Source organism: Poecilia reticulata, chromosome 3 (assembly GCF_904066995.2).
Source record: "Poecilia reticulata chromosome 3, P_reticulata-male-v2, whole genome shotgun sequence".
NCBI lineage: Eukaryota > Metazoa > Chordata > Actinopteri > Cyprinodontiformes > Poeciliidae > Poecilia > Poecilia reticulata.
The window spans coordinates 23,907,345-23,923,730 of record NC_088832.1 but is presented as its reverse complement, the minus strand read 5'-3'; the positions used below and the strand labels follow the sequence as shown (position 1 = coordinate 23,923,730).

Genomic DNA, 16,386 nt, shown 5'->3' with positions numbered 1-16,386 from the left:
CACATTTTCCCACGTTACACTAACTTCAGTGTATTTTATTGAGATTTTATGTGATAAAATGACACAAAGAAGCACATAGTTGTAAAGTGGAAGGAAAACAGACATCATTTTTTAGATTTTTTCTTTACATTACATTCATTTGTTTTTGGTTCCATAGAGTCAACACTTTACTAAACCCTATTTTGAGGTCTCTTCCGGAAAGTTTCCATCGACTTCGCAAAACAAGAAATTTAAATTTCTTCCAAGCTTATAGCTGCGAACATTAATTATCCAAATTCTCTGGTTAAAGAGGAAAAGAAAACAGAAATGTACATCAAATTTTGTGGTTGCAATGAAACAAATTGCAGCAAAGTTCAAGATGCATTCAAGGCACTTTAAATAACAAATTCAAAACTTAACTTCATGCCAAATATTTTACTAAATCCTACTCCCATATCAGTTAAATCATTTCAAAACAATGTAATTTTTATTGTAATGTGCTCTTACAAAAGCACTCCTCTGCCTTCATGTCGCCTATGTTGCCATGATAACTTCAGGTCACAACTGTGCAGCCGGTCGTCAGATTAAAGCAACTGAAATAACACACAGCATCTGTGTTGCACTACAACAAAGGGTTAGTTGAATAAAATAAAGCCACTGTGGCAGAACCCAACCGACTCACATACACAAGAATAAAGAGGCACAGCACTTCTGTGTGTATGGGAAATGTTATTTAAATCCTAGAATAGAGACATCAAAGGCAAAAGTGCAGGCAGAAACAAAAAGAGAAAGAGAGTGGGAGAAAGTAAACAGGCAGAGTTGGACGGAAACGCTGCAAAATCATGGCAGGAAGACGGAACGGGCATAGATGGATGGAAAAGAAAAGTGCAGCTGAAAGACAAGATAATTTTCTCATTTTTCAGTCGGTGGCCAGGCAGACAGAGGGAGGGCGTAGAGAGGTGGAGCGTGACAGAGTGACAGAGAAGAAGAGGAGGACAGCAGGAGATAAGAAAGCATGTCAGAGTGAAGGAGGGAAGAGGAGAGGAGGACAGGAGAGGGTACACCGAGACACGTTGTGCACCGATACGCTGTCTGAGCAGCAGAGTAAATGTGTGTGAAGGCAGGAGACAGAGGGTGGAGGAACACACATGGGTGTGTTTTAACTTCTGAAAACATTTAGCCCATCCATTTAATCAATATATCATCATCAGGTTTAGTTCAGCTGAAAAAAACCCCCAGACAATTAGGACCGGACGACATGGCTGAAAGACCTATCATAATATAAGCGTTTCATATCGGTCGATATCGATAATTATGAATTAGGCATTTTTTAAATATTAAATATCTAAAATCCTGCCAAATTGACCCTGTCTCTTTTATCCACAGTTTTCACTCCATTCCTTTGTTTTGTTTTTAAGCAGTTATGGGGCCAGGTGGCAAAACCTTAACCCTTCTAGACTGGACGTGTCGGCGCCGACACCTCTAAATTTGCAGTATCGTAATTCCGCCACACGTAGCGCTATCTGAAAAATTCCAACGGTTTCTAAAAGGGCAGACGTTGCACTTTTCAGTAAGTATCGGGTTTAATACGGAAACTTCGCAGATGCAGAGAGCGTAATTAATCGGGGGGCACTCGTTTAATAGACGGTATATTACGAAAATAACTTGCTGGATATTGAAAGTTCCGGTTGTTATGGATACATGGGTAAGTATATCATCTCACAGGACATTTAAAGAACTACTTACAATTAAAATAAGGAAGATTTATTTAGGCAGACGCTCGAAAATCCGGCGCAACAGTGCTGCTTTGCCAGGTACTCAACATGTTGCTAGGTAACCAAAGAATGAGTGAGTTGCTAGGTAACCAGAGAGTGAGTTAGTTAGTTGATTCCACAGTCCTTGTTTAAGCTGTATCCATTCATATTGATCACGTGTCTATACACTGTTACCAATTTATTGTCCACAACAATATCATTATCATGTGTGGTGATTTAAAAGAGAAACTTTTTTTTCTCTTTGAAATACAAATGTTTGCATTCCAAGACATTTGGAAATTGGAAATTTTCTCCTGTGGGAGATGAGCTCAGATCTAGAGAGAGTAAACAAAAGCACATTTCAAAAAGGCTTAAACAACTCCAAGTCTCCACTACTTTTCAAGAAGTTTAAAGGTCACAAATAAAAAAAATAATTGAACAGAAACAAATAAAATCAACATACTTGCAAAGTTTTGATAGTTTGGGCAAAAATAAATAAATTTTGAATCTTCTCATATTTAAAGAATGACCTTGCAGGAGGACAAAACCTGCTTTGTCTGCACAAAGCAGTCATATGAAGGTATTACGATTGTTTTCATTGGCATTCGGAAAAACATATCTTTATGTTTCATATCTTGTTTACTTTGCTAGAAAAATGCCAAAATGTTGTGCTTCTGAGTTTTGTGGGAGCATTAAAGATTATTGTGAATCTACATGAACCAGTCAGCATCTATCCTGTCTCCTGACAGACACAGCGCCCCCTGCTGATTCCACTTTTAGGCTCGAGATGCGCCATAAATCCATGCTGTGCTGACAAACACATTGCAACTATTTGTAAAAACTATTTGTAATGTCTTCCTCCATTAGGTAGAAATGACTCATGAGGCATGTTGACACAAAGTTGCATTAAAAGGACAAAAGATCCTGTTTTCTTCCACACTGTTGACTTTTGCAGCATCCTTTTCCTCTGTTGCCAGTTAAAAGCTGCACATATGTCTGATATTCCCATTAAAAAGGTATTTTTAAAACAGTAAATGTCATATTTGCGACAAATGTGCATTAGACGCTGCAAAGCCATATATGGAACTAACTTCCTGTTTTGACTACAAAGGTTACTTTTCAGCTAAACAAAACAATAGGAAGGTCAGTTATCATTTATTTATGTTTTATAACGTAATATTTATGGGTTTCAAATCTCTAAAATACATTTGCCATACAAAACAATATGAAACAAACTTGAATGGATCCTGCTCTAAGCAGGTCTTGAATCAAGGCAAGTTTATTTTTATAGCACATTTTAGCAACAAGGCAATTCAAGGGCACAATTACAACATAAGCAACAAAAAAAAATATTTTGCAGCGGATAAAATAAAGGAAATTAGTAAGTTTGAATAAAGACTATATAATAACTAGAACATCATTCATTTTAATGAAAGGCAATTCTAAACAAATAGGTTTTTAGCCTTGATTTAAAAGAACGTTCCAGACGTTTTGCAGAATAACTACAGAATAAAAAAGCAACAAAAATAAATAAATCCCCACAAAACATTTCTATAAATATTCAGCCACACAAACAAATCACTGCTTTCTCTGATTTTGTTTTAAGAATAGTGATTTTTGTTTTATTTTAATGCAATAACATAACATTTATTTGGACTGAGGATGAAAATAGTAAAAAGTTTCCAGTAATTTTAAAGGTTTCTGTTCACCCTCACCTCTTTTTGTGAGTTGCATCTCTGGCAGTGGCAGAGGAAGTGGTACTGCTCCTCCAGCTGCTTCTGCCGCTCTTCAGTCAGGGACAAAGTCTCAATATAACTTATCGTTAACTAGACACAGGAGAGAACATGACACTCAAAGTCACACTTTTTGAATGTGAAAGCGAAAGTGTCTGCTTTCATAGCACTTTTGAATATTTTGTGATAATGCAGAGCACAATTAAGTGTGATTCTGTGAAGACGGATAAAAAAAAAAAAAAAACAGATGAATTTGAGTGAAACTGTGTATGGATGAATTTTTTGCTGTTGCACTATGTGTGTGGATGTGTGAGAGTCTAAGTCCAGATGGCAGGGATGAATCTCATTATATTTAGTCACAATGCATCTCATTACACAGTCACAAGGGATGATGGGAAAAAAAAATGGAGAAACACAGCCGTGTTAGAAGCTGTCATCCTGCTTGTGCTACAGAGATGTTTCACTAGGATTCATAAAGTTTATTGTGCTTCTATTGATATTTTTTAGTACCTGTGCAATAAATTTCAGTTTACAACACAGTGGATGTTATTTTCAGATGATGCATCATTCAAGAAATAACTAAAAATTGGGAAAACAGTAAATAAAATATAATAAAATGTTGCCATAGAGAGAAAACATAAAAGAAGAATCTTGTTCCACGTTGATAATGGTGTAAAAATAGAGGTTGAATTTTCTTCGCCTTACCTCGTCTTTAGGGCGAATGTCCTGGACGGCTCGGAGCTGCAGCCGCTCACCCTCAAACACCATCACACAGTTTGGCCGACAGTCATGATTCAACAGGGATAAACTGAGACAGATGAGAAGAAGAAGAGAGGACAGCAGAGCAAGAGGAGCAGGTTAAACAGGAAGATGATCACAAAAGAGCAATAAAGAAAAAGAGGAGAAAGTCGGGGGAAAGAGGAGCAGAAGAAAGGGTCAGAAAAAATAAGTAATTTGTGTTTAACTTAACAATTTTACATTTTCTGTCTAACAAAATTCGATCACTTAAATTGTTCTGTTCGTTATTACACAACATGCAACTACAATACACTTTTGAAACCAGAAGTTGCTGCTGAAGTCTAAAGTTATCATCAAATTTCTTTGAAATAGTATGACGAAATAAATACATAAACCTCAACAAACACTTGGTTAAATGTCGACGTTGCTGAGAAACCACAGGCTTTTTGTAAACATATAAAGTGAAAGATGTTGGAACATCACAGTCACTGAATGAATTAAAAGGAGTTTATGATCGCCCTGCATGGAGGGATAAACCAATTTAAAAAATATATATATTCTGCTGCTGCTTTATCAGCACCTTCAAACTAACAGAAAGCCTCTCTCATTTACCAGATGAATGCCTTCTGGAGAAATGTTTATGGTGAGGAGACAAAGAAAAAAAAATTAAAGAAAATTATAATAAATTTAAACTTCTGAATCCAATTCTCTGTTTTTAAAATCATTAGAGTTGCATGGTGTACTTTCATTTTACCTCTAAAGTAAAATGGTTTAAATAAATTACCAAAAAGACCACAATTATTATGATAAGCACATGCAAACTGTACAATACATGAGATTAAAAAATTATACTTAAAAAGTATATAATAGCAACTATAGGGAGAATACAAGCAGCAACTTTCAAAAAATAAAGTACAAAAACTTCACTAAATACATATTAAAACATAATTAAAAATAGGATAGTTGAAACTTACAGAAAATACAACTTAGAAAATATTTAAGTGACTGTAAGAAATACATAAATTTTACTGCATCAAGAATATCTCATTTAAATTTGTCTATGAGTTATTATTCATACCTACTGGCATGCCAGGTCTTAATATTTTCCCTTTTGGATGAAAAAGGGGGTGTATTTCAGCATTTATTTTAAATATATATTTTAAACTAGAAATAAAATCATTTTAAATCAGACTTCTTTAAAACTTTAACTTATAATTAAAATGTTTTTGAACAGAATATCAAAAAGATGTTCCACTGCCTGAAACAGCTAAAGTAGGTCTGCTCTGATTAACCATTAAATGTGTTAACTAATAGATGGTTTAACGTATCACCGGAGAAGCTTAACATTTTCTTAATTGTACCATAAAAGGAGAAATGCAAGTTTGACGCTGGATTTATAAAAAATCCTTAAAAAAGTGACTCTTAAATCAAACAGAAGCACAGAGTGATAAATTAAGCCCTCTGCTCCTGTCACAACAAATCCCACTCTTTATTTCTTCCTGTCAGACTTCCTGGATCTCACAGACAAACAAAAACAACAATAGATTCTCAGCCTGTGTCAAAACAAGTTTATTTCATTTCCCAGACCTATATTCTAGTGATATCTTTCTTCTTTTGACAGCAATTATGGGATTTCCATCAGCATTTCTGATGCAAATAATAAGGCTGACAGTTATCAAAGGTTCATAAAAAGGTGGTTTATTTTAATGTCTTTAAACTGGTTTGCCCAATTTTTATTTTTACACTTTCTACTTTATTCAATAAAACAATTTATTTAAAAACATTTTTAAAATGAACGTCTCAGAGGTGATTTTTGTTTTGCTTTCGTTGCTCATCTATGGACTCTTTGCTTAATCATTCCAGGCGCCATGAAGGATCGGGAGTATTGAACTGAGCGACTGAAATGTTTTTCCAAAGTTGTTTTTGTCAGTTTATTCATGGCTTCTACTTGTTCGAGTGGAAATAATTTATCTCTGAGCGTAACACAACTGGTTGTGGCTCAGAGACGGCGGTATTTACAAAACAGCTAGCTTAGAAACCGACCCATGCCATAATTTGTTGATCAAAATTACCGACTTTGCCCGATTTCACACCACATGATTTAAATCATTAAGTCATAAACAGCGTTCCCGTTTACACCAAAGAAGCCTTAAAAAACGTACAAAAGACGAGATGTTAACCAGTTTTTTCCATACATGTTAGCTACCTGACGGTAGGGCACTGTTTCCATGGTTACTAACGGTTAGACGCGTACCTTCTCCGTAATACGATATTTGATATGATCTTTCTGATCATACTTAAGTATAAAGTATATGATCGTTAATCTTCTTACCTTGTAAAAAGTGTTGGCTGCAAATCTACGATTATACCGAGGGCTGCCAGTCATTATGACTGATGGCTGCTGTCCCTCACCTCCAAACCTTTCCTCATTAAAAGTTACGCAATAAAATGACAAGTTTGGTTTCTATCCTTGTCTGTTTGTGCAGTCGAGACCCCGCAGCATCCTATGACCATTTTTACTGCGAAATCAACTTAATAAAAGCGATATTGGCTACCAGCTGTGCGTTTTCTGACAGCCTTTACTGGAGCACATTGGTTTTTTGACGTCCATCATGGCGGAGCGGGCCGAGTTTCAAAGAGAGTGACGTCACGTGCTCAGGGTCAATAGATTATCACACATTTTTTTATTTTAATTTTTCGTTTCATTATTGGCTACTGTGCTGTGTTTTATGGTTTGACGCACTTTGACTTGCCTTGCTGCTAAAACACAAATACATTTTACTTGACTTGATTTTCCTATTTACACTAGTAGAACGAAATATAAAGGGAAAACCGTAACCTTATAAAGCCTATTTCATGCCACAATAAACACAACATTTTTAGGTAGAACAAATATTTATACATCTATAGGTCATTAACTATAAACTACTAAGAGGGAGGTTTTTGATCTCATGCAAATGCTTACATGGAAACATTTTTGATTTTATATTATCACAAAGTACAGTAGTATCTCCATTCCAGCCATGAACAGATACTCTGCTGCAACTTTTAGATTTATCAATGTTTCAGCACACATTAATTATTTGCAGAAGAGGAAATTCAACCTTTTGATTCTGGCATGTCGGAGCAGAATATTTCCTAAAGTTGCTGCACAAAAAGGCTTGAATCAAGCATAAGTTTTACCTGAATTTAATCAAATGAAACAACACAGTATATAATAATGGTAGCATTATGTAGCACCTCAATCAACAGAAAGTGTCAACAATCCTAATCATAAACCCCAAGTAAAAGTCTGGAAATGGGCATTTACTCAGCTGTAAATCTGTACCTGATAAGCATATCTCCTGCAGCTTGACGAGAATTTAACTCTTATTAAGAAGCCCCCAGCACAACGTGAAAAAAGACATTTAATATCGCTGCACACATGGCTGGGAAAAAACACTGAAGGGGTCTGTGTGCTTTTACAGCCCCCTCCGTCACCGCAGCTATCGTTTATCATGTTCAGTGAAACAATGGGTGCATGAGATTAAGAATGCGTGTTCAGCCTTTGCAAAACCATCAATAACGCCCCTGGCTTTACTCTACAGTGGAGAAGTTGCAGGTTGAATATCAACTAGACATCAAGCCCTCTGAAAGATGCTTTTATCTTGAAGGGGAGCAGCTCATTAGCATGCTAATTAGATTAATTGACTAACGACTCACATAAACGGTATCTGTGAAAGCAAATGTTGCTGTGTAGCGGGGTGGAGAGTGAGAATATGATCCATACATCTGATACTTATCAGGAAAACATACAGAGAACTGCAGCGTTATTTAAAATACAAGACTTTTATGAGGAGTGGAGACCGCCGGCCCTTGAGGTCGGCCTGTCTTGAAGGTTTTAGATGTTCCCATGCTCTAACGCTCAGGACTTAAAGGCTGCATCATTAGCAGGTTTCTGCAGAGTGGATTCACAGGGTTTAACTCGCGAGTTCACAAGTTAAAGCAGACTCACTTTATCTTCATTTATTTTAAGTTTATTTAAATTTAAACAGAGTTAAGACACATGCAGCACGTACAGGACCAAGACAGCCCACATCTATTTTAAATATGTTATAACCTCCAAAGTTCTAGAAAATCTGAATTACATCTGTTACATTTTGTTATAAAGTGGTATGTTCCAGATTTATCTTATAATTACTTTTATTTTTGAGAGTCTTGATTCAAAATGCTAATTTATCAATTTGTCCCATTTCCCATTTAACGCTTCCTACTTCCTATTTGTACTCTTAAATTACCTTTTTACTCAAAATATTAAAACTGCACAATTTGTTTATTTCACTTTGTTGTTAGCTAATTTAATGATTTCTTAAACTTTTTTTATTGTGTTGTAGTTTCCTTTATTTTGTAATTACTGTTTGCACTGATTATATTTATTGACAGAAGTCATTTTAACACAGAGTTTTTCTTTATCTCCACTGAAAACGTGAAATTCCTTCAAGTTCAACTAAAGTTGCTGAATTTCACTAAGTTCAAATAAAGTTGCTGAATTTTACTAATTTAATTGAAACTTTGTCATAATTAACATTGGTATCTAAGATTAAACAAATTTGCAAGGGAAAAAAAATGCAGAACTTTTGTTATGAAATTTCAAGTTAGCAGGAAATTTGAACTGCCAAGGAGCATAAAGTGGGAAATTATTGAAACTAAATGCTGCTAATATTTAAAAGTTTTGTAAATGTTTAGCGTCCTGCTATGTAAATGCACCTTTAGTCCCGATAAATACTCAAGAGTTTTTAGATCATATGTTCAGTGCGATAACTGGCCCTGAAGCAATACTGGGAATAACAATTTTCCAGAAGTAAACCAAAGGCGAAAAAGTAGTTTTTGAAGTACAACAAAACCAGAATACAGAAATAAAGAGAATAGCTGAACTGAGGTGCAGCCGTGGAAGAATAATCCCCCGACTTTCTTTAGCAAACCCACGGTTGCTAGGCAACCTAAAATACGAATAGACAGGGGAGCATCCTGCAAACGAGTCCATCATTTATGGATGAGTAGCAGCACAAATCACACCCAGACACGCGGCTTGGCTGAGCTTCACTGATGCCACTGCGACCATCTGACATCTCAACGCCGGCCAGATAAACTGGCTGGGATACCTGCGGCGTCAGTGACCGCACTGGTGTGTGTGTCTGTGTGTGTGTGTAGCAGCACTAGCAGCATGTACAACAACAGGCCAAATCCCACCCCGTTCACCCAGGAAGCAATGGAAGGGATTACCGAGCATAACGGCTTGCTGTGTGTGTTTGTGCACGGATCTTTCACTTTCACAGTCCAGACAACAACCGTTTCATCATTCACACACTTCCAGTCAAATCTCATTTTCCCCTCCTGTCGCCCAAACTGTGTGATGATATTCCTCCAGGTTTTCACCTAACAAGGGGTAAAAAAAAAAAAAAAAATCAAGTCTTCTTTTCCCTCCCTTTGCTTCTGACTTCAAAGAAGTGTCAGGACAGAGCGGGAAGCGCTGCGAGGGCTTTGAACGTGCGCCGCAGTGAAGGACTGATGGGGCAAAAACTGCATCTCCAAGCTGCATTTTAATCTAGTCAAAGTTATAAGACTGGGCGAGGCAAGCTATACCAAAATTAATTAAATATTTTTTCACTTCTGTGGGCTTCAAACCCTAATATTATTGCATATGCAAGAGTGTTACCTTGGATAAAGCCCCACTCCGACCTCCTGCAGCTCCCCGTCACTGATGGTGAAACAATTACACGTCACCTTTAGAAGAAATCAGAGATAAAAAGGATGAAACAAAGGAGAGACGGTGATTATCAGCTACTTCAGGGGATCAAAATAACTTTAATCATTTGTTATTCTCACATAGATGAAACTGGCATACAGATTTGCAGGTGTTCAGGTTATTTCTGAGTAGCAGAAGAAAACCTTTTCGCTCCAAAACGCAAAATCTTACAAACTATATTTGGTCTAGTTTCAAGTGAAAGTATCTCACACTTTGAAAAAGAAAAAAAAAACAACTTACAAGTAACTTTACAACAAGATACAAGTCAATAATTCCTAATATTGACTAAAAAGTACTAGTTCCAATGGCAGATTATTTCACTTGTGACATGGGAAAAATGTATAGTTGTAAGTGAAATAATCTTTTTTGTAAAAAATAAGGAATTACTGACTAAAAAGTTCTTATTTCTTGATGAAATGTTACTTTTAAGTTAGTTTTGTCTTATTTCAAGCATACTTAAATATTTGCACTAGAAACAACAACACATACTTGTTTTTGCAGTGTTTAGAAGCAAAACAAAGAATAACAGCACAATTTTTCATCAGCTATGCAAATATTTTAGTAATTGGACAACCATGCATGTGAAAGGGGGAAACAGTCCAGAAATTAGAACAAATAATAAAAACTATAAAAACACCTTTGAGGTAAAAAAAAAAAAGTAAACTTATTCACTCAAGGCATTGCAATAAGACAAACAGAAAAAAAAAATCTTATGTAAGAGTGTGGAACATTTTATAGGAATGGCAGATTATTCCAGCACAAATCCAGCCAGAAAATCTAATTAAAATCTAATAAACTACATTAGCTTCATCTGGTTAAGCTTGTCTAATTCAAGATGATTCTTATTGTCTGGGGAAAACAGAGCCTGCTCTGGAAATGTGATTCCTGTGGAAACATTTTGTTGGTTTTACATAAATATATTTCTAAACAAACAATTCAGGCTACCTGAGTCACTTATTTGTAGAAACACATTTCAATGCAATTACAGCCATGAGCAGACTGACATTTTTACTTATTCTTCTTTGGAAAGCAGCTCAAGCTCAGTCAGATTGGATCTGCGGCATCTGTGAACATCACGTTTAAAGTCTTACGAAAGAATCCCGATTAGATTTAGTTCCTGACTTTGACTGGTCCATTGTTACACATGGATCTAAACCATCCATGTATTGACCTTGTTCGACTCAGTCACTTAATCATTGATGGACGTTGGAAGTGAGGGACAGGAGTATTGTACAGAGCAACTGAAATTGTTTTACCAAGTTGTTTTTGCCAGTTTATTTATGGTTTCTACCTGTTCGAGTCTTGCTAATTTGTCTATGAACGTAACACACCTGGCGATATTTACAAAAGTTGCAAAAAGCTAGCCTAGAAACCGACTCATACCTTTTTCCTTTGACGTGTTGATGAAATTACCGACTTTTCCTGAATTCACACCACATGATTTATATTACTGTGTCATAAACAGCGTTTCACCTTACACCAGAGTATACTTAAAAACGTACAAAAGACGAGATGCTAACCAGTTTTTTCCCATACATGTTAGGCTACATGACGGTGTCGCATCGTCTCCATGGTTACCAATGGTTAGACGCGTACCTTCTCCATAATGCAATGCTTCATATCTTTCGACTCATACTTATGAAGTATATCAACGAAGTATATGAACGTTAATCTTCTTACCTTGTAAAAAGTGTCCGCTGCAAATCCGCGGTTACACCGAGGGCTGACAGTCATTATGATTAACTGCTGCTATCAGTCACCGCCATATTTTTACTCGTTAAAAGTTACGCAATAAAATGTCAAGTTCTATCCTTATCTGTTTGTGTAGCCGACCACTCAGCGCCCTATAACCATTTTTACAGCGAAATCAACTAAATAAATTCGATATTAGGATCCAGATGTCTGTTTTTTGACAGGGTTTACTGGAGCGCATTGGTTGCTTTGACGTCCATCATGGCGGAGCGGGCGGAGTTCTGAAAAGCGTGACGTCTCGTGCAAAGAATCAGTTGTCCTGCTGATGATTCAGGACAATCATCAGCAGGACAACTGCTGATGATGGAGCTCCATCCATCTTCCAACCTATCAATTTTTTTTTATAAGCGCCACTGCCACAGCTAAAAAAAATCCCCTGACATGATACTGCCACTGCCATACTTCACATAGGCGCGAATTGCTTACAGTTTATACATCACAGTGTTGCAAGATTATTACAGTTAACTAAAGCTAATGAAATAAAGAAATAGATATTGAGAAAACATTTTTTGTTAACTGATATAAATGGTGAAAAGCTATAAGTACCTTGAATTACACTTTGCTTTTATAAAAACTAAAATATACTGAAATTATAGAAGTAATATCCTTTACTTTGATGTTTATGAATTTATTTATAAGCCTTTTGAGCTAATGTGAAATTGATTTTTTTTCTTCTTTCCCACACAAGCAGTTTGCGTGGGAAATTACAGTACTCCATATTTCTGCTGGTGGCGTTTATGCTAGTCCACAAAATGGTGACAGAAAAAGTTGGGATAAAACACCAGAGTCAGCTGGTTGTTCACCAATAATTGAATACATTTTTTGAAAATGGTTTCTTCTGCTGAGCTGTTAGCAATCCATGTATACACAATCACAATACTTTGACCTGAGTTCGGCACATAAAAGTGACCCAAAGTATGACAAAACTAAAACTACTCTGGTAAAAACTGAACTACAGCTAAACAAGATTTAACTAATAAAAACTAGCAAACAGACTCTAAAAATGAATTAAAACTGAATTAGACAAAAAAAGCACAATATGAAACTAAACTATAATCAAAAACTCAAAACTATTACAACCCTGGTCTGTTTCTACGCAGATCCAGTTGTTTATATGGGCTGTACAATCTCAAACATTAAATAACATTAAACTTCTAGTTTACTCTTACAGTCAGCAGAACCTAACACATAAAATTAAGTTACAAAGAGAAAGTTTAAAATAAATAAGTGAAAATATAAACCCACTGTCGTTTATTTTCATGCTTTTCTGTCTTTCAGCAGGTTTAACATTGAAACTTTGGCTACATTAGTATTCACTCAACATTCAGGCTGACAGATAAAGAGAAAAATGCAGACATTCAGTGGGAGGATTAGGATTTACAGTGAGCTACCGACAAATGTTTTCCACTCTGGCTCATTTTCACATCAAAACCAAAAGTCATTCGATGAGTTGATGTAAATCTGCAGCTGTAGCAAACATAAGTTCGCTCAGACCCCAGGGGAGCCAAGAAGTTTTCACTCAACTTCTTCAAAGTTTGACTGAATCTTTCACTTTCCACACACACTTCACTGCTATGCAGTTTTTCACTCAGATATTCATCATATGTGTCGAAAAAAGAAGGGAAGACAATGCAAGGAGATAGATCAAATAATGTGTTACAGTACAGCAATCAGGATTAACCAAAAAAAAAAAAGGTTTCATTTAAAGTTTTGAACTGCTGAAGCTTAAAACATCAATTACATTTACTGCCAGGCCTCAAGGAATAACCAAAGAGGCTCCAACTGGAAAAGTACTGCAACAAATTAAACTTACCCAACTCAAACTGGACTAAAGAGGATCTACTTCCTCCTTAAACAACAACGTTAAAAGACACATCCTCGGGTGATGGAAAACATGCAGCTCTCTTTTAGAACAATCAAATTATCAGTCTGCATGGAGAAAACAAAATAATTTAAGACTGCTGGGATTATTAGCATAAAAACCAACAGTAAACCCCCATTTAGGACTGGAAAAAGTCCTAAATGGCGAAATCTAAGCTAGAAATAAAGTCAATAGAAGAACAAGAAGTGTTTCCACACTTTAACAAAGAAACTACAGAATTAAACAGGCTGAGTGGTCGCATCAAAAAGTTAGTTTTGATTTGTAGAAGTGAAAATCTATTAAACACAACTTTATGTAATGTAATAATAGAGTTATTTTCTGTTAGTTTTAATTTAGACAGTTATTTACATAAAAGTTTATTAGATTACTAAATTACTAAAATAATCCTTAGCTGCAGTCCTAATAGTTATCAACACTGGAGTCGTTGTTGGACCTTTACAGATAATTTCTGTTATTTGGTGACATTTGCTCAGCAAACAACAGTCTTAAAAAAATGACTGACTTAATATTATCTCCCCCAAATTTTCTCCATCACATCAAGTCTGCTTCTTACTAGAAAGTTAACTTCTTAAATATATCTCTTTAGTCTTGTTATGCTGCATTCAAAGAGGGTCAAACATTAACTTGACCTAAGCAGCAAATCTCTCCACAGTGAAACTGTTTTATGTGCTGACTGCTGCACATACAGCAATATGTAAATTATACAGCTATACTTAAAAATTATGCAACTTTTGAGATTTTAAACCAAGTTGTTTTTATTTTTTTATTTGAATTTTTACCATTTTGTTTCCTGATAAAACTGTAAAATTATTCACATTGTGTCCATAGCAAATGCTGAGGTGTGTTCAAGATCATCCCGAACATTTTCCACACATTTACGACTGGAGTTCATCACTTTAGTGATGAAGGTTCTTCAACCTATAATAAATCTCTTGTGCACCTGACGTAAAATCAAGTCAAAAAAACTCATTGAACCTTTTTATGTTTATTGGATATAAATTTCACATTTCTCTACAGATGCTTAAAGGACAACAGAAAACTGTCCATTTATAAAAACAGCCATAGCAGTAAAAAGCTAAATATAAAATCATTTTTGCTGAATTTCTTTTCCTTTACACAAAACAACTGAACCTGGTTTGCTTTAGTGAAATCATGCCATGGCCCATTTTACTGACGCATTCATCAAACTATCCTCTGAATTGAAGAGGTCAAACAATACTTAATGTCGCTGCACAGATGGGCGAACACATCGCCCATCAGTAACCATGGTGACGGCCATTTCCTTCAAGCACTAAGAGCCACCAACAGTTTACCTGTTTATTTATAACCTGCCTGTTAATAATGAGAGACTTGTGCAGATGTGAAGGAGTTCACATGAGGTGAATCTGGTGCAGAGTTGGTGAGAGCAAAGAGGAAAGAGTCTGAAGTCTATCCGTCTCAACTGAATTAAACTCTACATAATTAAATCAGAAAACCTCTGCAGAAAGTAAAAGTGGGTCCTTAGCAAGGATGACAACCCAACAATAACAAAGTTACAGAGGAGAATTTTCCATTACTGCATCTGAATAAAAGACGCCAATGCAATCCTCTCACCGCATTAACGGTTTTCTTCAAAAAAGCTCTCGACGGCGTCGGTCTCGGCACCCATTCATTTGTTCGCTTAGTTATCTCTCAGCCTGTCATAAACAATATTCGTGGTGATTAGCTGTGGATGAAAGTTGGAGACATTAAAAACGTGAGCGACAGGAACAAAGGCAGGCGAACCGGAGTGGAGTGTGGAGAGCAGGCGAGTGATGTGGAGAATAAGATCAAACATGTCAAATCCTGTGAAGGCAAAAAGGGAAAAAACAAACTAAAAATGTCATTTATAGACTCCACAGAATGTCTAGCAGCATACAGCATCTCTCTAAAGTCTACATCACTGTTAAAATCTCAAAAAATCCTTTCAAAACTTTTGCCATGTAGCTTGAATAAATGCAAGAATCTACTTTCGAAGAAATTACTTTTAATTACATTTTTGGCAAAACGCGTCAAATCTTTTATGAAACATTAAAAGCTACAGACTCCGAATTATATGTTTAACTTCTTCCTCGATAGTAATAAAGAAACTAAAATGGCTGCACAAACAGCTCATATTAGAAACCAATCAGATTCAGGATTGCAGTGCAAGGTGTAAAAAAATACCTAGAAAACAATTTGAAGCCATTTTTTACCCATAAAAATTGCCTGCGGGGTTCAAAGCAGTGGATGGGATTCGAGGACAGCGATAACCAAAGTAGCATTTGTCATCCAATATTGATGATGTGTTGGGTTGGTTTGCTTTGTCCTGTCTAGCCAGTTAAAAAATAAAAAATAAAACTTCTGACTGGAAGGTTTAACTTTAAGGTAGCTGGAATTGGTTCAATTACTGTCACTCTAGGAAAACTACAAAGACCATCATACCAAATCAAAGGCAGCGTGTCTGAGCGTGTGTGTGTGTGTGTGTGTGTTCTTTGATAAAGTATTCATGACCTAATCACAGTACTTTCATCTCTCCATAGACAGGCAAAAAAACATAAAAAACACAAGGCTAAACATCATATTCTCACTGAGTTTGCCTGCATGGATGCCACCCGTTAAAGTGTGGATCAAGTTTAAGGAGGTGGTTTGCTTGTTTTTTTATTTATACGCCAACTGAAGACAACTTAAAACCCACCTGTTTAGAGTTGCTTATGGCTAAATTAGGGTTAGAGTGCGGGTTTTGATGTCTTCCATGTTTTTATG

General features: G+C 36.0%; 1 protein-coding gene across 2 annotated transcripts in view; it reads right to left on the bottom strand.

The window, feature by feature from the left end:
* Positions 1-16,386, bottom strand: part of smyd3 (SET and MYND domain containing 3) — an 85,316-nt gene that overhangs the window by 11,276 nt on the left and 57,654 nt on the right. For both annotated transcript variants that reach the window (XM_008405771.3, XM_008405772.3), the window contains exons 6-8: positions 9,900-9,967; positions 4,172-4,274; positions 3,449-3,559 (exon numbers count right to left, since the gene is read on the bottom strand). In XM_008405771.3, the coding sequence (XP_008403993.2) occupies positions 3,449-3,559; positions 4,172-4,274; positions 9,900-9,967 (282 nt within the window). The remainder of the gene's footprint in view (positions 1-3,448; positions 3,560-4,171; positions 4,275-9,899; positions 9,968-16,386) is intronic.